The 24,043-nt window shown below is 43.2% G+C and overlaps 1 protein-coding gene across 5 annotated transcripts in view; it reads right to left on the reverse strand.

Annotated features, from left to right (window-relative positions):
• The window catches only part of LOC106571269 (collagen alpha-1(XII) chain), a 99,039-nt gene that overhangs the window by 53,484 nt on the left and 21,512 nt on the right, over positions 1-24,043 (reverse strand). For 4 of the 5 annotated variants that reach the window (XM_014144098.3, XM_014144102.3, XM_014144095.3 and 1 more), the window contains exons 14-24: positions 16,365-16,634; positions 14,597-14,863; positions 13,970-14,162; positions 13,712-13,836; positions 8,384-8,533; positions 8,093-8,212; positions 7,654-7,818; positions 6,157-6,303; positions 5,112-5,254; positions 3,823-3,955; positions 1,235-1,371 (exon numbers count right to left, since the gene is read on the reverse strand). In XM_014144098.3, coding sequence (XP_013999573.3) covers positions 1,235-1,371; positions 3,823-3,955; positions 5,112-5,254; positions 6,157-6,303; positions 7,654-7,818; positions 8,093-8,212; positions 8,384-8,533; positions 13,712-13,836; positions 13,970-14,162; positions 14,597-14,863; positions 16,365-16,634 — 1,850 coding nt within the window. The remainder of the gene's footprint in view (positions 1-1,234; positions 1,372-3,822; positions 3,956-5,111; positions 5,255-6,156; positions 6,304-7,653; positions 7,819-8,092; positions 8,213-8,383; positions 8,534-13,711; positions 13,837-13,969; positions 14,163-14,596; positions 14,864-16,364; positions 16,635-24,043) is intronic. The other variant, XM_014144107.3, reaches the window with a different exon arrangement.

The following is a 24,043-nucleotide window of genomic DNA, read 5'->3' on the forward strand; positions in this document are numbered from 1 at the left end:
TACTGGGATACTGGGGTGCTGGGGTACTGGGATACTGGGGTGCTGAGGTACTGGGATACTGGGGTGCTGAGGTACTGGGGTGCTGGGGTGCCAGTATGCCTCTTTCAGCATGTCGTCCTGGCCAAGCCTGCCCATGGAGTCAAGATCGCAGTCTACTGAATGTGCAGCTAATATAACACCCTGTGACATCAATGACTTGTGACTTTCCCTTAATAAACTCTGTCCCCTATTTAGGGGACTTTGAACGGTTCTGGACCGTTTCCAACCAACATTTTTGTGTACAGGGCGCTTAGTGAACGGCGCAACATCAATTGTTGTGCACTTTGTGACAGCACTGGTTGTCCCGCTTCGCATGCCGTTCTCCGCTCTCATCTGAAATGCAGTATGTGAGCATAGGCAGCGACACGTCACATTTCCTGGCCTATCCAGACAAAGGATCGAACTCTCCTGGTGATGAAGCTTGCAGCTTCACTTACAATATGGCATATGAAACATATGAAAGTGAGTATCTCACTTTGATGTTCTCAGATGGATTTAGTGCTCTCAACATGAAAAAATAATGAATAATTTCATAGAATTTTAACAAGACCACTTTTCTTGGTCACAGCACCCCGTGCTTAAAGCTGAAGTCGTAATGAGTCAGCAGGGATTTGAATGGTCTCTGCGCATCGCCCAGAGGATGCTGGGCAGAAAATGCTGGGCAGAAAATGCTCAGTCACCATAAAATGGTGGCAATTTTGTACACTCACTAAGTATGATCATATTTATTTATTATTTAAGAAAGGTTAAATATTAGATAAGTCGTTTATAATTTGATTGTTACTATATTTAGAAAGCATTTAAATCATTTCAAACCCTAATCCCCACTTTTGTTGAAAAGGAAATATATATATTTTTATCATATTTGTACTGTGTACTTGAGCTTGTGTCCTCAAAAGTGACTACACCTCAAAGATGTATAACTATTTTTACTAGAAAGGTGAGATTTGAATATTTCTGGCAGTGTAAGCATTACTAGGTATTGTTTATGGCCCTCTCATGATAAATAATTACCTTTGGGTATGTGTATTTAGGCGGAAATCTACATTATAGCCCATATGGCTCTGGTCAAAAGTAGTGCACTCTGGAGGGAACAGGGTAGCATTTGGGACGCATTCAGAAGTAACATAGAGTTCTTCACTAACACTTTCCCAATGACGTCAGTGTGTAAATGTTTGGTGTTAGATAGTGTCACCTCTTTGAGCTCTCCATCCTCTGGCTTGTAGGTGATGATGTACTTGAGGACTTTCCCCGGGGAGGCATCCCATCTGAGCTTCATGGTGCTATGGGTGACAGCAGTGATCTGCAGCTTACCCGATATTGGCAAGGATACTGGGGAAGAAGAATGACAGAGAAATGGACAGAGAGGGAGAAAAGAAAGAGTGTGAGAGGGGGGCAGGGGAATGAAAGTGAATGAGTCTTAGAACCACCTGTATTGTGAGGGAAAACAGTTTTAGAGAGGGAGAGAAAGAGAGAGAGAATGAGAGAGAGTGACAGAGATTGACAGAGAGTGTGTGTGGGAGAGAGAGAGACACAGACAGACAGACAGACAGACAGACAGACAGACAGACAGACAGACAGACAGACAGACAGACAGACAGACAGACAGACAGACAGACAGACAGACAGACAGACAGACAGACAGACAGACAGACAGACAGACAGACAGACAGACAGACAGACAGAGACAGACAGAAAGAGAGGGGGAGTGTAGAGACATCCTCAACCACAGTTACCACCTAACTACTAGTGTAGAGACATCTCCAACCACAGTTACCACCTAACTACTAGTGTAGAGACATCCTCAACCACAGTTACCACCTAACAACTAGTGTAGCGACATCCTCAACCACAGTTAACACCTAACTACTAGTGTAGAGACATCCTCAACCACAGTTACCACCTAACAACGAGTGTAGAGACAGCCTCAACCACACAGTTACCACCTAACAACTAGTGTAGAGACATCTCCAACCACACTTACCACCTAACCACTAGTGTAGAGACATCCTCAACCACAGTTACCACCTAACTACTAGTGTAGAGACATCCTCAACCACAGTTACCACCTAACTACTAGTGTAGAGACATCCTCAACCACAGTTACCACCTAACAACTAGTGTAGAGACATCCTCAACCACAGTTACCACCTAACTACTAGTGTAGAGACATCTCCAACCACAGTTACCACCTAACTACTAGTGTAGAGACATCCTCAACCACAGTTAACACCTAACTACTAGTGTAGAGACATCCCCAACCACAGTTAACACCTAACTACTAGTGTAGAGACATCTCCAACCACAGTTACCGCCTAACAACTAGTGTAGAGACATCCTCAACCACAGTTACCACCTAACTACTAGTGTAGAGACATCTCCAACCACAGTTACCACCTAACTACTAGTGTAGAGACAGCCTCAACCACACAGTTACCACCTAACTACTAGTGTAGAGACATCTCCAACCACAGTTACCACCTAACTACTAGTGTAGAGACATCCTCAACCACAGTTACCACCTAACAACTAGTGTAGAGACATCCTCAACCACAGTTACCGCCTAACAACTAGTGTAGAGACATCCTCAACCACAGTTAACACCTAACTACTAGTGTAGAGACATCTCCAACCACAGTTACCACCTAACTACTAGTGTAGAGACAGCCTCAACCACAGTTACCACCTAACAACGAGTGTAGAGACAGCCTCAACCACAGTTACCACCTAACTACTAGTGTAGAGACAGCCTCAACCACACAGTTACCACCTAATAACTAGTGTAGAGACATCCTCAACCACAGTTAACACCTAACTACTCGTGTAGAGACATCCTCAACCACAGTTACACCTAACTACTAGTGTAGAGACATCCCCAACCACAGTTACCACCTAAGTACTAGTCTACGGACCTCCACAACACAACCCACCCACCCACATCACATCCAGCCTCTGTGTTTATGACAGAAGCATGATGATCCTACTCACAGTGCTAGTTTAAAATGACAAATAAAGGAAACCACAAGTGAGCTAACACTACTGTTGTGGTGTCTAAGTGGCGGCCTACAAAACAATAACAATGCTTTATGACAGTGAGAAATATCTTATAACGTCCACCATAAAAATCTAAGCCCTGTGTACTTAACCATCATGTGGAATTATGTCAGTTTTCTTAAGACACTCTTAATGAAGCCAAGAAGGAGAGAATGATGGTTATTCTCCCCATAAGAAACCTATACTTCTGCATTTTCTAATGGGAAACCCTATGGGAACTTGTTGTTGTTTAACATTTTACTGCCACCAATCAGACCCAATATATCCCTGGTTGTGTAAATGACCTTGTTTAATAGGCCTACAAGAGCAATATAAACAAGTTCCATCCATGTCTAACCCATTTAACACAACTTAATGAGCATGGAGGGCAGGGGATGTTGTTTATTTCAGCATTGTGTACCCTAATGAAACAAATGCACTCCCACAAGAGTGGAAGTCATAAGAGCTGCTATCCCCACATTAAAGTTTCCTTTTAACCATCTCTGTCCAGCGTCTTTGTGAAACTCATCTCAATACACTTCCTGTCTATCACTGTAGCTCTTCTTACATAATTCGACATCCAAATAAGGATATTGGATTGGCTGAACCTGGACACCTTTATAGGAGGTGACTTCAAGGTTTGGGATGCGTAATTGGGATGAGGTTGTGTGAGGAAACCGACGAAGAGGAAGACAAACAGAAAGGACAAGAGGAGAGGAGGCGAGGGAGCAGAACAGCTGCAACACTTACAGGTGGTTTCAGTTCCCTTCAGCGGCTCTGCGCTGGTCTCCTCTCCAGTCACGGAGAAAACGTTGACCATGTACTCGGTCAGAGGTGTCAGCTTGGTCAGGACCACAGTGGTGACCGTCCCATCGACAATCATCTAAAGAGAGAGAAAAGGGCATGGTCGTTATGCAGGAAACCCCAAGCTCAAAATCCAAGTATATTCAACAGGAGGTAGACCAGAAGATAGATGGTGACCTCAAGTCACCCCTCCCTGCGAAGGAGTTTCAAATTCGTCATGGGATAACATTGTAATTACAGCAGGTCAAAATAAAATGTTCCTAATACGGCACACGTTTAGGAAACCCAAAACAAAGCTGACATTTTCTCGCACACGTACTCTCGCTTCTATGTTTCAGAGGGATATCCAAAAGAAATGACCACATATCAGCAAATCGAAAGTGAAATCTGATTTATTTGTGTGAATAAGTGTTTAGGGTTCCAATGCAAGCAATAAAAATGAAGGAGAATGGTTGGAAGGCCAGGATTCTCTTTTCCAGCAGGAGTTATGCAACAAGTCTAAACTAACTGGGTCTGGTCTAAGGTTTTTTTTAAATTATTTGAACCTTTATTTAACTAGGCAAGCCAGTTAAGAACAAATTCTTATTTACAATGACGGCCTACCCAGGCCAAAACCGGACAACACTGGGCCAAGGTTGGGGCCTGGTGGAAACTCTTTTGTCTTGCTTTCAGACAGGGCTCACTAGAACCACCCAAACCCTGACCAGGGACAATGAAAACACAATGCACGGAACAGACCCAGTCCTGTATTTATGAGGACATAAGTGACAGAAGGTTACAGTAAGTGTAACTGAATGCAGGTCTGCCTCAGCCACTGTGGTACACTTCTCAATGCTGAGAAGAGCGCCAGATCACTTGAGCTTAATCTGACTGAATCAGATCCGCAAGAAATGGATTGAAGATGGGAACTAGGTGGATTTAAGCAAAAATGTTACACTGGATACACTTGATAACTGTGAAATCTCCAGCGAGGCTGCATATAGGGCAGTACCTACACCAGAAACTCCTGGATAAACAGACTAAAATTAGACCACTGCCAAAGTAACCAGATCACCTCATGGCAAGATGAACCATGGAGGTCTGAGAGAGGAATTCAGACCAAAAGGAATCATTCAGCCAATTCTCTGTCAAATCCAAACCAGGTGTGACGATGAATAGCTGATGCTCTTAAAATGCTATGACCTTGGAGAGGTGAGTTGATTGAGTTGAGGGGAGGTATAGTACTATAGGCTTACCTGTTCAGTGATTCCTCCCGCCACGGGCATGTAGTCGATGCGATACTTTTCCACGGGACCTTCGGGCCCTGTCCAGGTGGCACGGAACGAGTGGTGGGTCACCTCGGAGGTCACTAGGTTAGTAGGCGGCTCCAGGCCTCCTCCTGGTTGAAGAGCAGAGGGAATGTGAGCCGACACGTCAAATATTTCACACACTCAATTCTCCAACCACAAATCTGTCCCTTTCACCTCAGCCTCACCGACACAGGGCTGTTAGGGCTGTTTATATAGCGAGTTGACATTTATTGTCATGAATCTTGCCTTGGAGGCAGAACCGAGCAATTTCCGGTAACTGGGCCAGCTGCAAAATCAAAATTGTCTATATCGTAAAAATTAATGAAAACATACATTTGCTTTTTGGTCTTAATTTAAGGTTAGGGTTAGGCATTAGGGTTGGCAGTGTGGCTAAGTTTAGGGTTAAGGTTAGGTTCAAAATCAGATTTTATGACAAGATATATTACAATAAATGCGAACCTGCACCATTTTGAAAAAATACTTTCTTTTTTTAAAGTTTCAATCCCCATGGAGTAAATCACTATTTTGTCTCCTCATAAATTTGATTGAAGGACAAGAGTGTGTCCAAAAAACAAAAGTTTCCATCAACTGGTTGGACCTTGTCTAACTTAAGTCAATAAACTAAATTTATCAAGTGTGTTAGGCAAACTAGTGACAGTTTCGAGGCAATATCCACAAGTGTTGGCATTTGTTCTGTCTTTTCATTGGCTCATCTCATAAATCATGCTGGTCTTATTGCTATTCTCCACCTGCTATGCTAATCCATTTATTCAACTGATGGGAGATATCAGTACAGCTTTTTCTGGCTTACAGGTTAAATGGCTTTTTAATGTATTTTCCTTGCCATCTGATGCTGTCTTAGATTAGAAATACCCCTAAACCCCTAAATGCTGTACCAAGTACAATACCCAGCATACAAAGAACTAGCTTACTGTGATTTGAGAGCGAGAGAGAGAGAGAGAGAGAGAATAAGAGAGGATGTTGGGCTTACCTGGACCCTTCACACTGTTACAGAGGTTGATGGTGAGCTCATCCACTATGTCCAGCAGAAAGGAGAAATCATTCACGTTGTACATGTGAATATCATCTGGGTCTGAGGCAATGGACCTCAACTCATTCTCATCAGCGTTCTTCACACCTAGAAACCACATCACACCACAATATTTACTTCTGTTGGGATCATGACAAAATAGACTCAACTGTCTTCTGTTTATGATACAATCACAACACAAAAATCTGTTTATTGTAAAATGTCCGTTTTCATTGTCCCCCACAATGAAATTGAAAAGAGGACTGTGGATCTGTCCATTAGTACGTGCATACATTTTCACGTTCATCACACGCGATATCTCAGACACCACTAGCCCGATTTTGACAAAACATGGGTGAATGATGCGTCTTGCCATAGTGATCTGGCGTTTACAAAATTACACTGATTGGCCAGATGGTGGCGCTATAACAAGCGATTGAAAATGCTAACTCTGAAAGGTAACGCCCCTCACCCCATTTGACCTAGTCATGAAATTCCGTACATATGTCCCTCTCCCCTAAGGTCCGCCATGATGGAATTGCCAGCATTTAACATTTTGTGAAAAACACTTAAAACGCTCCTCCTCTAGCACCGTATGACCGATCTGCACGAAACTGTCAACGCAATCATTTTCAGACCACTACCTAAAACAACATGGCCGCTATTGACCAATAAACATTCACGTGGTTGGGGTCTGGCACATTAATGCATATAAATCAGTCAAGGAAATTCGTATTGTAACAAAATTTGGTACATATGTTGCAAACACTGTCAAGACTCAACCTATGCAAGAACAATCATATCAACCACACAGTAGCGTTATAATACGCACATGTTTATATCTCTTTATCTGTTTGAATGAGGAAATTTGGCACACATACTCAGGGATATGCTAACCCACGCGATATCTCAGACACCACTGGCTCAATTTATTTTTGATTTAATTTTTTTTTAACCTTTATTTAACTAAGCAAGTCAGTTAAGGACAAATTCTTATTTTCACTGACAGCCTAGGATCAGTGGGTTAATTGCCTTGTTCAGGGGCAGAACGACAGATTTTTACCTTGTCAGCTCAGGGATTCAATCTAGCAACCTTTCGGTTACTAGTCCAACACTCTAACCACTAGGCTACCTGCTTCGGTGAATGATGAATGATGCATCTTACCATAGAGATCCTGAATTTACAAAATTACACTGATTGGCCCAAGGGAGGCACTATAGTAATTAACTGTACGTACATTACTCACACACAATATCTCAGACACCACTGGCCCGAATTTAATTAAACATGGGTGAAATATGCTTCTTGCAAAATTACAATGATTGGCCGAAAGGGGGTGCTGCATCATTCTTGGCGGATGACATGTTTACTGTTGCCTTGTTTGACATGGTCACAAACTTTGATGGTTAACTGAAACATGCAATGTTGTTCGGTTATACACTAGGAGGGTCACTCACCGATGGCGTAGAGCTCGATGTTTTCGTCCCTCAGCACCTGGGAGCTGGTGATAATCTCATCCTGCGACTTGCCGTCAGTGATGAGCACACCGATCTTGCGTGAGTCTTTACGCAGTCCCACGTTGGGCTTGAAGTTGTTCTGGAGGATGTACTTCAAGGCCATACCTACAGAGATATTAGAGAGAATGCTTCATGTTACGTCAAGTTGACTTCAGTTAAAGATGCACTCCAGGATCTTAAGCACAACAAATCCACAAAATATAGTACGAATTGGATTCGTAACATATCATACGAATCGCAAAAACAAAAAGGACGTAACATATCATACGCAATGGATGACGTAGTACTACTGGCTGAAATTAGACAAAGGTTTGAGAGCGCATCTTTAAGTTAAAAAGATGACAGTTTGCAGTTGGCCCTTTATTTCATGATATGTCACCTGTCATGGTGTTTCCCCCTTTGTAGGGCAGGTCAGCCACAGCTTTGAGCAGCCCGTCACGGGTTGGGTGGGCATTCAGATGCCACTCAGTCTTGGGGTCTCCACTGTACTGAACCATACCTGGAGAGAACAAACAGAACCACAGTATGACGCCAGCGTGATTGATCAGAATCCAACATGCATTTCCATTTCCAGTACCAAGTCCAGACCAAACTTAAAGAGAATGGGCTGGGTGATGAACCTATGCCATCATACATATCACCAACGGGATTTGATCAAAAGATAGATTACCGATCATGACTCTCTCAGGGCTGATGTCAAATACACCAACAATGCGAGCGATGAAGGCTCGGATGGTTTTGAAGTTGAGACGGCCAATACTCCATGAGCCATCGACCAGCAGGATGATGTCAGCCTTGGCCTGGCTCTTACACTTGGCCTCTGTAAGGAGTGGAGGAGAGGGCTGTGAGAGGGAGGCCTGATACCATGGACATTCCTCGGATGTGTACAGTTCATGTAGTGTGATAAATGAGAGGATGTGTGTCAGAAAGGGCGAGAAGGGTGCCAAAGAACAACAGAATAATATAAACACTTTCAGACAGACATGCACAAACAAAATATGCACACCAAACACAGAGATGAACAACAAGCAGAAAGACATCACCAAAATCCCAATAACACACTAACATTGAACGTTTTTATTTACAATAAACATGTTTTGCTACAACTCGTTTTGCAGCGTATTTTTCTCTTCTCTTGAAGAGGGGATGAACTCTTGTTTTCCCCTTGGGTCTTGTTATTTGTTGTCTTCTTCTGGTCTTTTTCTTCTTCTGTGTCAATCCTGTTGTAAATCCTCAAGGTCTTTTTATGGCCTGCAGCCTTCTTGATGTACTGTATGTGGGGCAGTCATTGGGTTTGTCCCCTGCCCTGAACAACTAGACCGACCCTGCTGACAGATGATATACGACAGACTCCTCTCTCCCAGAGTTACTGCAAATTCCTGCTGTGCTCACTATTTGCTACACCAGACACCTGTGGGGGTGAAAGGGGTTGCTGCTTGCTCGTCCTGCAGCCGAGCAAAAAGACCCAGATGCACCGAGTCGATTGGACACCGAGCTATGCAATCTGCCACGGTGTCTGCGAAATTGAAAAAAGGTTAGAAGAGAAAACAATTATTTACCCACTTTTCTTTATTGAAACATGGAGAAACAGATGCTTAACGACGTGTGGGGGATCGCCCCTTGTAAAATGCATATCTGATTATATAATGGACCAGTTTGTTTGAGTTATAACACTGGTAAACAAGCGCTTTTCCGTAAGCTTAATGTACACTACTGGTCAAAAGTTTCAGAACACCTACTCATTCAAGGGTTTTTCTTTATTTCTACTATTTTCTACATGTAGAATAATAGTGAAGACATCAAAACTATGAAATAACACATATGTAATCATGTAGTAACCAAAAAAGTGTTAAACAAATCTAAATATATGTTATATTTGAGATACTTAAAATATAAACCCTTTGCCTTGATGACAGCTTTGCACACTCTTGGCATTCTCTCAACCAGCTTCATCAGGTAGTCACCTGATAATGCATTTCAATTAACAGGACTGCCTTGTTAAAAGTTAATTTGAGGAATTTCTTTCCTTCTTAATGTGTTTGAGACAATCAGTTGTGTTGTGACAAGGTAGGGGGGTATATAGAAGATAGCCCTATTTGGTAAAAGACCAAGTCCATATTATGTCAAGAACAGCTCAAATATGCAAAGAGAAACAACAGTCCATCATTACTTGAAGACATGAAGGTCAGTCAATACGGAACATTTCAATAACTTTGAACGTTTCTTCAAGTTAAGTCGCAAAAACCATCAAGCGCAATGATGAAACTAGCTCACATGAGGACCGCCAGAGTTACCTCTGCTGCAGAGGAAAAGTTAATTAGAGTTACCAGCATCAGAAATTGCAGCCCAAATAAATGCTTCACAGAGTAACAGACACACCAATAAGAAGAAGAGACTTGCTTGGGCCAAGAAACACAAGCAATGGGCCTGGTTGGCCCTGTCCGGGGTAAAGTCAGATGGGCCACAGTGTCTCCTGACCCCTCCTGTCTCAGCCTCCAGTAATTATGCTGCAATAGTTTATGTGTAGCGGGGCTAGGGTCAGTCTGTGATATACGGAGTATTTCTCCCGTCTTATCCGGTGTCCAGTGCGAATTTATGTATGTATGCTCCCTTTAATTCTCTCTCTCTCTCTTTCTCTCTCTCTTCTCTCAGAGGACCTGAGCCCTAGGACCATGCCTCAGGATTACCTGGCCTGATGACTCCTTGCTGTCCCCAGTCCACCCGGTCGTGTTGCTGCTCCAGTTCCAACTGTTTGACCTGCGGCTATGTTCTCCGGACGTGCTACCTTGTCCCGGACCTGCTGTTTTCGACTCTCTCTCTCTACCGCACCTGCTGTCTCTAACTCTGAATGCTCAGCTATGAAAAGCCAACTGACATTTACTCCTGAGGTGCTGACCTGCTGCACCCTCTACAACCACTGTGATTATTATTATTTGACCCTGCTGGTCATCTTTGAACATTTGAACATCTTGGCCATGTTCTGTTATAATCCACAAGAGGACTGGCCACCCCTCAGAGCCTGGTTCCTCTCTAGGTTTCTTCCTAGGTTCCTGCCTTTATAGGGAGTTTTTCCTAGCCACCGGGCTTCTACATTTGCATTGCTTGCTGTTTGGGGTTTTAGGCTGGGTTTCTGTATAGCACTTTGTGACATCGGTTGATGTAAAACGGCTTTATAAATACATTTCATTGAATGGACATAGACCGGTGGAAGTTTGTCCTTTGGTCTGGAGGCCAAATTAGAGATTTTTGGTTCCAACCGCTGTCTCTTTGTGAGACGCGGTGTGGGTGAACGGATGATCTCTGCATGTGTATTTCCCACCGTAAAGCATGGAGGATGAGGTGTTATGGTGTGGGGGTGCCTTGCTGGTGACACCGTCTGTGATTTATTTAGAATTCAAGGCACACTTAACCAGCATGGCTACCACAGCATTCTGCAGTGATACGCCATCCCATCTGGTTTGGGCTAAGTGGGACTATGACCCAACACACTTCCAGGCTGTGTAAGGGCTATTTTACCAAGAAGGAGAGAGATGGAGTGCTGAATCAGATGACCTGGCTTCCACAATCCCCCGACCTGAACTTAATTGAGATGGTTTGGGATGAGTCGGACTGCAGAGTGAAGGAAAAGCAGCCAACAAGTGCTCAGCATATGTCTGAACTCCTTCAAGACTGTTGGAAAATTATTCCAGGTGAAGCTGGTTGAGAGAATGTCTAGAGTGTGCAAAGCTGTCATCAAGGCAAAGGGTGGCTATTTGAAGAATCTCAAATATAAAATCCATGTTTAGAATATTTCTGGTTACTACATGATTCTATATGTGCTATTTCTTAATGTTGATGTCTTCACTATTATTTTACAATGTAGAAAATAATACAAATAAAGAAAAACCCTTGAATGAGAAGGTGTTCTAAAACTTTTGACCAGCAGTGTAAGTCTCGGAGACATTCATCAACAAAACCACATGTCATCAACTGAGACCGTGTACACTGTCTGAGAGGCATCTGATAAAAAACACATGACGCTGACTTTGTTGTTTAGAATGCATCACAGGATACAGTGTCACATTAAGCAAATACATAAAGCAAATAGATGAATCTATCTACGTTGACTGGCTAGTATGTGTTCATTTAAAGGACTGATTCATTCTGTAGTCTGTTTATAGTGTCATCCAGTGGTGTAAAGAAGTTAAGTAAAAATACTTTAAAGTACTATTTAAGTAGTTTTTTGGGGGTATATGTACTTCACTATTTATATGTTCTACAACTTTTACTTTTACTTCACTACATTCCTAAAGAAAATCATGTACTTTTTACTCCATCCATTTTCCCTGACACGTTACATTTTCAATGCTTAGCAGGACAGGAAAATGTTCCAATTCACACACTTATCAAGAGAACATCCCTGGACTTCCCTACTGCCTCTGATCTGGCAGACTCACTAAACACAAACGCTTCGTTTGAGCCTTGGAGTGTGCCCCCATCTATCAGCAAATAAAGACAAATTAAAACAATTGTTCGGCCTGGTTTGCTTAATATAAGGAATACACTTATTAGCAATTACATTTACTTTTGACAATAAAGTATATTTAAAACCAAATACTTTTAGACTTTTACTCAAGTAGTATTCTACTGGGTGACTTTCACTTTTACTTGAGTCATTTTCTATTAATGTATCTTTACTTTTACTCAAGTATGACAATTGGATACTTTTTCCACCACTGGTGTCATCCTAGTTCTAATTGGCTCTACCACATACAGTCACTATGGGTACATATATACAGTACCCCGAGGGCTATACCACCCTCTGAGCCAGGGAGAAGAAAAACCCAATTCCACCCTATAACCACACTAGCTTGGTCATTATTAAACTCTAGGGCCAAACTACTGCAGTAGTTTTAGTGTCAGCGGTGAACGCCCATGTGTGTGTGTGTGTGTGTGTGTGTGTGTGTGTGTGTGTGTGTGTGTGTGTGTGTGTGTGTGTGTGTGTGTCCAAGGTCAGGTCTGGGTGCATGGTGGACTGGAACATCTCTAGCTCTGCTCCGATTGGTGCGGTGGGCAGTGTGTTACTGTGTGTCAGTGTGTCTGCTCCCACGTTACTGAGACTAATTTCTGCCCAGGGTCACCAGCTTTCTCTCTGGGGTCTTATACGAGAAACAGAACATTTTCCTAGCCGCATGCAGTTCTGTTCCACGGCAGCCCGGTTGGCACTGCGTAATCTCCTGGTTGTAAAACATCTCTAATTGCAAGCAGAGAAACTTTTTTCCATTATGCTAACTTTTTTTGCGATGTAAAAATGGGAAATATTAACTTTTGCATGTCAAGAAGTATTAGGGATGAAACAATATGGCTGCTGGGCCAAATGGGCACGGTGATGAGAAATATCAGCAACGTAATAGGTTTGGCATGCTGAACGTTTGTGGGTGGGGGGGGTGTAACCTGACTAATCCTTCACTGGCACTGGAGCAAGAAAAAGGAGGTCAAAACACCCGCAGTTAATCATGAAAATATCAATGTCCCACTTATCAATACACCCCATCACAGTCTTAACATGATATGAGGCAGAAAAGCCCATTAAAGCCAAACAGCTATAAATGATTAGGACTCATTATAATCAATGGCTGTATAATGTGGTGTGTTATTCTAATGGTTGTGATGTTGATTAGTTTAGACAAACACATAATTCACTAGTGGGATAATTAGTACCATGTCTCTCACAGTGGGAAGACCACTCCTCTGCTCTAATGGGGGTGGGCGCAGAGATGGGCTGTGGCTGGGATGCTGTGTGTCTGTGGTTTGGTCCGTGTGTCTATCGGAGTGGCTGTTCTGTGGCTGTTCTATGGCTGCATCCCATATGGCCCCCTATTCCCTAATCCCTATATCGTCCTCTGCTCTGGTCAAAAGTAGTGCACTATGTGGGGAGTAGGGTGTCATTTGGGACGCAACCTAAGTCTGTACATATGTGTATTATAGTCGGTTATGTTAAGGTATTATAAGGTTTTACCGTTCCAAGATTCCAATGGCACTTCGGGTGCCTCGAAGAGGGTAGTCTTCTCCTCTCCAGCCAGTGCTGCAGAGTGGCCTCCATCAAACATTCCAAGCACAGTCACAGAGTACTTTGTTCCGGCCCTGATGAGATGGACAGATGAGATTTAAAGTTACTTTTATCCTCACAATGTCCTATGTAACCGTCTAAGAATGTCAGATCAATGTCACAACACCGACAACTTTCTGTCTGAAGATAGAACTTCCTGTGTCTCACCTGAGCTCCTCAAGCACCACAGTGTTGTCATAGGGCCCAACCAGCAGCTCTCCCAGGTCGATATCATCGCCACTGGGGTGGAAGGTGACCTTGTAGCCACGAACATCTCCTGGAGCTGGGTCCCAGGAGACTCTGAAACTGTTCTTGCCGGGCTCTGAGGTCTGTAGGTTTCTGGGAGCTTTGTAAGGTGACACTACAAGAGGACAGACAAATAGAGAAACCATATCAGTTCAAATTCATGGGAGAAAAGTAATAACGTAATAACTTCAACTTTGGCAACGCTAGTCTTTTTTCATTGAGATCAGCCAACACACATTCCAGTCAGTTTCTCATTAGTCCATAATACAAGTCTTAAGTCCTAGCTTGTGTCCAAAATTGCACCTTATTTCCTTTATAGTACACTACTATTTACCAGGGCCCATAGGGGTCTGGTCAAAAGTAGTGCACTATATAGGGAATTCCAGTGTCTTACAACCCAATGGTATGCCATGTGTTAGTGGTAAGCTCTCTGTATTAACCAAGAGTCTGAGGTTGTGTTAGTGAAAAGACAGCTGCTCCACCTACAATACTCCCATAGTGTGTCCTACTGTCTCTCATATCATGGGGTTGAATTATGCACCAACGTACGTGTCGTTCCTACTCCTTGCCTTGCTTTTCCTTCTCCCCGCTTGTAAATGGGGTGCACCTTGATGCCATAGGTGGTCATGGGCGTCAGGCGCTTCAGCACGGTGGAGGTGGAAGTGCCGGGAACCCTAGCGACCATCTCTTTGCCCCCAGCGGTGGGCGTGTAGGTCACTCGGTAGTTGATGACTTTACCCGGCGCGGCCATCCACGTTACCTTCATGCTTCGCTCAGTCTCGTCGGACACAGTAAGCGCCTCAGCAGCAGCAGACACTAAGGACAGAGAGGAGGGCAATATTTCATAAACATCTACCCTTCGATATGTAGCGAGGATGCTGAGAACAACGATCTAAAAGAGAGTTAGGCTCTTATCCCCAAATCTGGTCATCTTAACTTTCCCTTTTCCCATTCTGAATAGAACTCCATGTACTATCATGTCAAAAGGTCTGTTTGTTCCACCATTTCTGCAAGCAAGACTAGTCAAACCAAAGTCAATCCTTCCAAACACTTAATGATCCCAGGAAAGAATGTCAGACCACTAGACTTGACTCTCACTGAGGACTGATATTGGCCTCCAACTTCTCAATGTGTTGCTTGACCTGAATGGACCTGTGACATTGTTACCGGAGATCCATTGGTTCCGCTGTGCGAACGTAACGAGGTAAGCACGGATTTGAAAGAGGCGAGGTCTCCTGAGAATGTCTCAAGAATGTTTTCTGTTCAAAATGTGCTTGACTTGGCCTGCCAGAGTCAATAAACGAAATGGCTTTCCATATCTACATGTCTATTCAAACCATCACACTGGTTCCTCAAGAGTTTGAGGAAATTTCCATCAATATGATTTCCCATGTGTGCATGAGTAGAATAGGAGAATGTGTGGTCGATTTGAGCCTGTCTTAAATTCTGCTCCCACGCACCCTAACAGGCAGCATACAGGACATATTACGCCATGCGCTGCACATATGCATAATTTTTTTTTAAATCCCCTCCACAAAAGTGACGTTATCTGAGATTTTAGAACACATAATGCATCATAACTGTCACCACCCTCAGTTTTCCACTGTCGACCACAGCTTAAAAGGGAGTCTCAGAAATGGCCTTTTTCCATAATACCTGGCACCAAGATAAAAAGGTTTCAGAGAGTGACGATGATGAGCACTTGGATGGGATTTTTTCATTTTTTAGATGTTTTTTCCTTATCATCTTGGCACTGGTATGCCATAGTGCCATTGCATGAAAATTGATGTGATGGCCCAAAGAGAGTTTCAAACTGTTCTACAGATCTACAAAACCATTCAAGTACACCTCCAAACCTCAGCAACTAACAACACCACTTCAGTGATTTTGTTCATCCCTAGCAGTGATGAGACATTGTCTGCATCCCAAATAACACCCTATTCCCTACTCAATGCACTACTTTTGACCAGAAACATGTGGGTCTTAGTCAAAAGTAGTGCATTTAATGGGGAATAGGGTTCCATTTAGGACACACCCATTGTGTCCATCTCTGAAATCTAACACAGAGGTTTCCCTGCCAGACTAAGTCAGTGGCACAGATCAAGAAGAAATGAAGCAGGAAGTTGAGCCAGCACTTTTCCCAAGGATTCCGAGGGGTTGGGCGGGCAGAGTTGGAGAGGGAACTAATCGGTCTTCACCATAAACTGACGAGGCAGATGCTGGCTAAGCAAGGAAGTAATCAGATTACGCTTGTCATTTTGAGTAATCCTGTGGATTACATTACGAACAGAGAATGATGTGTAATAAACAGTAGTACCATCAGTGGTCTCCTGTCCAGTCAGCGGGCTTCCGTCTCCTCTGTCATAGGAGGCCAGGACAGACACCTGGTAGAGGGTCTCAGGAGTAAGGCCCTCCAGCATGGTGTCGGTGATGTCTCCAGGGACCATCTTCTCCCCTGACTCGTCACTGTACATGGACTTCCAGCGGATCTTGTACATCTTCACGTTCCCAAGGGCAGCCGTCCAAGACGCAGCGAAGCTGGTGTCCGTCACGTCGCTGGTGACAAGGTCCTTGGGAGAGCCCAGTTCTGAAACAAACATGGAGGAAAACAGATTAGATTTCTGGGTAAGGGTTTGGGAGAGGATACAGGATACAGTGATTGGTTGCTGATAATCAATCAACGCGCCAACACACTATCTGGATCGACACTGCTCAGTAAAGGAAAAGAACACGCTCAACACTAAATCCTCTTGTGTAAACAAGTAAAAAGGGTGCTTAGAACCAAAAATCGTATGCAATTCGGCAAACAACATATGCACATATCAGTGCTTCTGACAGATCCCCACACCCCTGCTGAAGCTCAGAAGACATTTGTCTGACAGCGTCTGGACTGATTGGATTATTCAAAATGGAAACTATTGAAACTGCGTCCGGAGGACAGCATAGTTTGTATAATTTTTTGGTGGCATTGTTTGTATATCGTTGTATTCGAAATTTGTGTCACGTTTCTTGTCTATCAGTGTATCAGTGTTTTGTTACTTGTCATGTTTTGTGTTTTTTGCAGACCCCAAGATGAATAGCTGCTGCTTCGGCAAAAGCTAATGGGGATCCAAATAAACAAATAGTTGAACAGTTAGTCATAGTTAAAAAGACTGGAGAGCAGCACAGAGACACACAACTACCCAGACAGAGACCACACAGTAATCTACCCAGACAGAGAGACCACACAGTAATCTACCCAGACAGAGAGACCACACAGTAATCTACACAGACAGAGAGACCACACAGTAATCTACCCAGACAGAGAGACCACACAGTAATCTACCCAGACAGAGAGACCACACAGTAATCTACCCAGACAGAGAGACCACACAGTAATCTACCCAGACAGAGAGACCACACAGTAATCTACCCAGACAGAGAGACCACACAGTAATCTACCCAGACAGAGAGACCACACAGTAATCTACCCAGAGAGACCACACAGTAATCTACCCAGACAGAGAGACCACACAGTAATCTATCCAGACAGAGAGACCACACAGTAATCTACCCAGACAGAGAGACCACACAGTAATCTACCCAGACAGAGAGACCACACAGTAATCTACCCAGAGAGAGAGACCACACAGTAATCTACCCAGACAGAGAGACCACACAGTAATCTACCCAGACAGAGAGACCACACAGTAATCTACCCAGAGAGAGAGATCACACAGTAATCTACCCAGACAGAGAGACCACACAGTAATCTACCCAGACAGAGAGACCACACAGTAATCTACCCAGACAGAGAGACCACACAGTAATCTGTGGTGCAACTCATTCATTAGGTTCACAGATGGAGTCAGGTAACTGCAGGTAGGGTTGCAGAATTCCGGGAACTTTCAATAAATTCCCTGATTTTCCCGAAATCCCAGTTGGAGGATACCTGGAATGAGGAGGGAAGAAGCAAGAAATCCAGAACAGGATTTCTGGAGAACCAGGGAATTTAGCTACCCTACCTGCGTTAATGGATCCCTTTAGAACCCTGATGTCCTTCATTTCAGAGGGATAAACTAGGACTACAAACATGCCTCTCACCGTGACATATGAGCCCGGCTGACATATAGGAGACTCCCAATAAACTAAAGCTCCACCACAGTACACATCTGCTTCACATACTGGAGGGAGGGAGGGAGGGAGGGAGGGAGGGAGGGAGGGAGGGAGGGAGGGAGGGAGGGAGGGAGGGAGGGAGGGAGGGAGGGAGGGAGGGAGGGAGGACACTGACAGGAGCTATGGGTCTATGGGAGAGAACGGTCATGTTGTGTGATCTCACCACTTTTCCTAACGGCATTGTTGGGTTTGGAGCTTGCAAGAAAGGCATTCCTTGTGCACGTGACATTAAAAATATGAAACTTGATAATGCAGACAAGGGAAGCCTGTTTGCCATAACATATAGATTTGTTTAACAAAACAAGACCAAATGTAATTTTCCCTGCATATGTTACGGCAATAAGACACATGGATCTTGTGCTCCACAGAGCCAGCATACTATAGGGATTATAGAGATGACAGATTCAGTAGAGGGTTTGTGAACAACGGTGACGATCTCCATTGTATCTGTTACATGGATGCAACATTTTTTACTGTGAATGTTTGTTTTTATTCGTGGTATGTTTGCGACACAAAATGAACACGACTAATGGACACACCCTCAACCTTGTTGGTCATAAATTGAACAGAGGTAAAACAATGCATAAAGAGGGGGTTGTAAACAAAATGACTGGTTAAGCTCTGTGCAGTAAAAGAAAAACAAACATTCACAGTAAAAAATGTTGCATCCATGTAACAGATACAATGGAGATCGTCACCGTTGTTCACAAACCCTCTACTGAATCTGTCATCTCTATAATCCCTATAGTATGCTGGCTCTGTGGAGCACAAGATCCATGTGTCTTATTGCCGTAACATATGCAGGGAAAATTACATTTGGTCTTGTTTTGTTAAACAAATCTATATGTTATGGCAAACAGGCTTCCCTTGTCTGCATTATCAAGTTAAGCTCTGTCTGTCTGTTTATGATAATAACAGAAAATATGATCCAACTAAACAAGAAAACTGAGAGAGTAGCCTTTAGACATTACAACACTTCACTTTGTGCCAATGGACATATTGATATTGTAATGGTAAGTCCACTGCACAGTCAACTGATTATAGTGGACCACAGCCAGTATTACTACTGATTATAGTGGACCACAGCCAGTATTACTACTGATTATAGTGGACCACAGCCAGTATTACTACTGATTATAGTGGACCACAGCCAGTATCACTGCTGATTATAGTGGACCACAGCCAGTATTACTACTGATTATAGTGGACCACAGCCAGTATCACTGCTGATTATAGTGGACCACAGCCAGAATTACTACTGATTATAGTGGACCACAGCCAGTATAACTACTGATTATAGTGGACCACAGCCAGTATAACTGCTGATTATAGTGGACCACAGCCAGTATAACTGCTGATTATAGTGGACCACAGCCAGTATAACTTCTGATTATAGTGGTCCACAGCCAGTATAACTACTGATTATAGTGGACCACAGCCAGTATTACTACTGATTATAGTGGACCACAGCCAGTATAACTACTGATTATAGTGGACCACAGCCAGTACAACTACTGATTATAGTGGACCACAGCCAGTATTACTACTGATTATAGTGGACCACAGTCAGTATAACTACTGATTATAGTGGACCACAGCCAGTATTACTACTGATTATAGTGGACCACAGCCAGTATTACTACTGATTATAGTGGACCACAGCCAGTATCACTGCTGATTATAGTGGACCACAGCCAGTATTACTAATGATTATAGTGGACCACAGCCAGTATCACTGCTGGTTATAGTGGACCACAGCCAGTATTACTACTGATTATAGTGGACCACAGCCAGTATTACTACTGATTTTGTGGACCACAGCCAGTATTACTACTGATTATAGTGGACCACAGCCAGTATTACTACTGACTATAGTGGACCACAGCCAGTATTACTACTGATTACAGTGGACCACAGCCAGTATCACTGCTGATTATAGTGGACCACAGCCAGTATCACTGCTGATTATAGTGGACCACAGCCAGTATAACTACTGATTATAGTGGACCACAGCCAGTATAACTGCTGATTATAGTGGACCACAGCCAGTATAACTGCTGATTATAGTGGACCACAGCCAGTATAACTACTGATTATAGTGGACCACAGCCAGTATAACTGCTGATTATAGTGGACCACAGCCAGTATTACTACTGATTATAGTGGACCACAGCCAGTATCACTGCTGGTTATAGTGGACCACAGCCAGTATTACTACTGATTATAGTGGACCACAGCCAGTATTACTACTGATTTTGTGGACCACAGCCAGTATTACTACTGATTATAGTGGACCACAGCCAGTATTACTACTGATTATAGTGGACCACAGCCAGTATTACTACTGATTATAGTGGACCACAGCCAGTATCACTGCTGATTATAGTGGACCACAGCCAGTATAACTACTGATTATAGTGGACCACAGCCAGTATAACTACTGATTATAGTGGACCACAGCCAGTATAACTGCTGATTATAGTGGACCACAGCCAGTATAACTACTGATTATAGTGGACCACAGCCAGTATAACTGCTGATTATAGTGGACCACAGCCAGTATAACTACTGATTATAGTGGGCCACAGCCAGTATTACTACTGATTATAGTGGACCACAGCTTCAGTCGCACTGCTGATTATAGTGGACCACAGCGCAGCTGGGAGCGAACTACTGATTATAGTGGACCACAGCCAGTATAACTGCTGATTATAGTGGACCACAGCCAGATACGTTACGTGCTCAGAACAAAGTGGACCACAGCCAGTATAACAGCTGATTATAGTGGACCACAGCCAGTATAACTGCTGATTATAGTGGACCACAGCCAGTATAACTCTGATTATAGTGGACCACAGCCAGTATACCCAACATAGATTATAGTGGACCACAGCCAGATACTACTGACTAAGTGGACTACAGCCGTAAACCGATAAGTGGACCACAGCCAGTATTACTACTGATTATAGTGGACCACAGCCAGTATACCTGAGTTATAGTGGACCACAGCCAGATTACTACTGATTATAGTGGACCACAGCCAGTATAACTAGCTGATTATAGTGGACCACAGCCAGTATCACTGCTGATTATAGTGGACCACAGCCAGTATTACTAATGATTATAGTGGACCACAGCCAGTATTACTACTGATTATAGTGGACCACAGCCAGTATAACTACTGATTATAGTGGACCACAGCCAGTATAACTACTGATTATAGTGGACCACAGCCAGTATTACTACTGATTATAGTGGACCACAGCCAGTACAACTACTGATTATAGTGGACCACAGCCAGTATTACTACTGATTTTAGTGGACCACAGTCAGTATAACTACTGATTATAGTGGACCACTGCCAGTATAACTACTGATTATAGTGGACCACAGCCAGTATTACTACTGATTATAGTGGACCACAGCCAGTATCACTGCTGATTATAGTGGACCACAGCCAGTATCACTGCTGATTATAGTGGACCACAGCCAGTATAACTACTGATTATAGTGGACCACAGCCAGTATTACTACTGATTATAGTGGACCACAGCCAGTATTACTACTGATTATAGTGGACCACAGCCAGTATAACTACTGATTATAGTGGACCACAGCCAGTATTACTACTGATTATAGTGGACCACAGCCAGTATTACTACTGATTATAGTGGACCACAGCCAGTATAACTACTGATTATAGTGGACCACAGCCAGTATCACTGCTGATTATAGTGGACCACAGCCAGTATAACTACTGATTATAGTGGACCACAGCCAGTATAACTACTGATTATAGTGGACCACAGCCAGTATAACTGCTGATTATAGTGGACCACAGCCAGTATTACTACTGATTATAGTGGACCACAGCCAGTATTACTACTGATTATAGTGGACCACAGCCAGTATTACTACTGATTATAGTGGACCACAGCCAGTATTACTACTGATTATAGTGGACCACAGCCAGTATCACTGCTGATTATAGTGGACCACAGCCAGTATTACTACTGATTATAGTGGACCACAGCCAGTATAACTACTGATTATAGTGGACCACAGCCAGTATAACTGCTGATTATAGTGGACCACAGCCAGTATAACTGCTGATTATAGTGGACCACAGCCAGTATAACTACTGATTATAGTGGACCACAGCCAGTATTACTACTGATTATAGTGGACCACAGCCAGTATTACTACTGATTATAGTGGACCACAGCCAGTATAACTACTGATTATAGTGGACCACAGCCAGTATAACTACTGATTATAGTGGACCACAGCCAGTATTACTACTGATTATAGTGGACCACAGCCAGTATCACTGCTGATTATAGTGGACCACAGCCAGTATTACTACTGATTATAGTGGACCACAGCCAGTATAACTACTGATTATAGTGGCCCACAGCCAGCATTACTACTGATTATAGTGGCCCACAGCCAGTATAACTACTGATTATAGTGGACCACAGCCAGTATTACTACTGATTATAGTGGACCACAGCCAGTATTACTACTGATTATAGTGGACCACAGCCAGTATAACTACTGATTATAGTGGACCACAGCCAGTATTACTACTGATTATAGTGGACCACAGCCAGTATTACTACTGATTTTGTGGACCACAGCCAGTATTACTACTGATTATAGTGGACCACAGCCAGTATTACTACTGATTATAGTGGACCACAGCCAGTATTACTACTGATTATAGTGGACCACAGCCAGTATCACTGCTGATTATAGTGGACCACAGCCAGTATTACTACTGATTATAGTGGACCACAGCCAGTATAACTACTGATTATAGTGGACCACAGCCAGTATAACTGCTGATTATAGTGGACCACAGCCAGTATAACTGCTGATTATAGTGGACCACAGCCAGTATAACTACTGATTATAGTGGACCACAGCCAGTATTACTACTGATTATAGTGGACCACAGCCAGTATTACTACTGATTATAGTGGACCACAGCCAGTATTACTACTGATTATAGTGGACCACAGCCAGTATAACTGCTGATTATAGTGGACCACAGCCAGTATTACTACTGATTATAGTGGACCACAGCCAGTATCACTGCTGATTATAGTGGACCACAGCCAGAATTACTACTGATTATAGTGGACCACAGCCAGTATAACTACTGATTATAGTGGACCACAGCCAGTATAACTGCTGATTATAGTGGACCACAGCCAGTATAACTACTGATTATAGTGGACCACAGCCAGTATAACTACTGATTATAGTGGACCACAGCCAGTATAACTGCTGATTATAGTGGACCACAGCCAGTATCACTGCTGATTATAGTGGACCACAGCCAGTATTACTAATGATTATAGTGGACCACAGCCAGTATTACTACTGATTATAGTGGACCACAGCCAGTATAAATACTGATTATAGTGGACCACAGCCAGTATAACTAATGATTATAGTGGACCACAGCCAGTATTACTACTGATTATAGTGGACCACAGCCAGTATTACTAATGATTATAGTGGACCACAGCCAGTATTACTACTGATTATAGTGGACCACAGCCAGTATTACTACTGATTATAGTGGACCACAGCCAGTATAACTACTGATTATAGTGGACCACAGCCAGTATAACTACTGATTATAGTGGACCACAGCCAGTATTACTACTGATTATAGTGGACCACAGCCAGTATAACTACTGATTATAGTGGACCACAGCCAGTATCACTGCTGGTTATAGTGGACCACAGCCAGTATTACTACTGATTATAGTGGACCACAGCCAGTATTACTACTGATTTTGTGGACCACAGCCAGTATTACTACTGATT

Source organism: Salmo salar, chromosome 15, assembly GCF_965601325.2.
Source record: "Salmo salar chromosome 15, fSalSal1, whole genome shotgun sequence".
Lineage (NCBI taxonomy): Eukaryota > Metazoa > Chordata > Actinopteri > Salmoniformes > Salmonidae > Salmo > Salmo salar.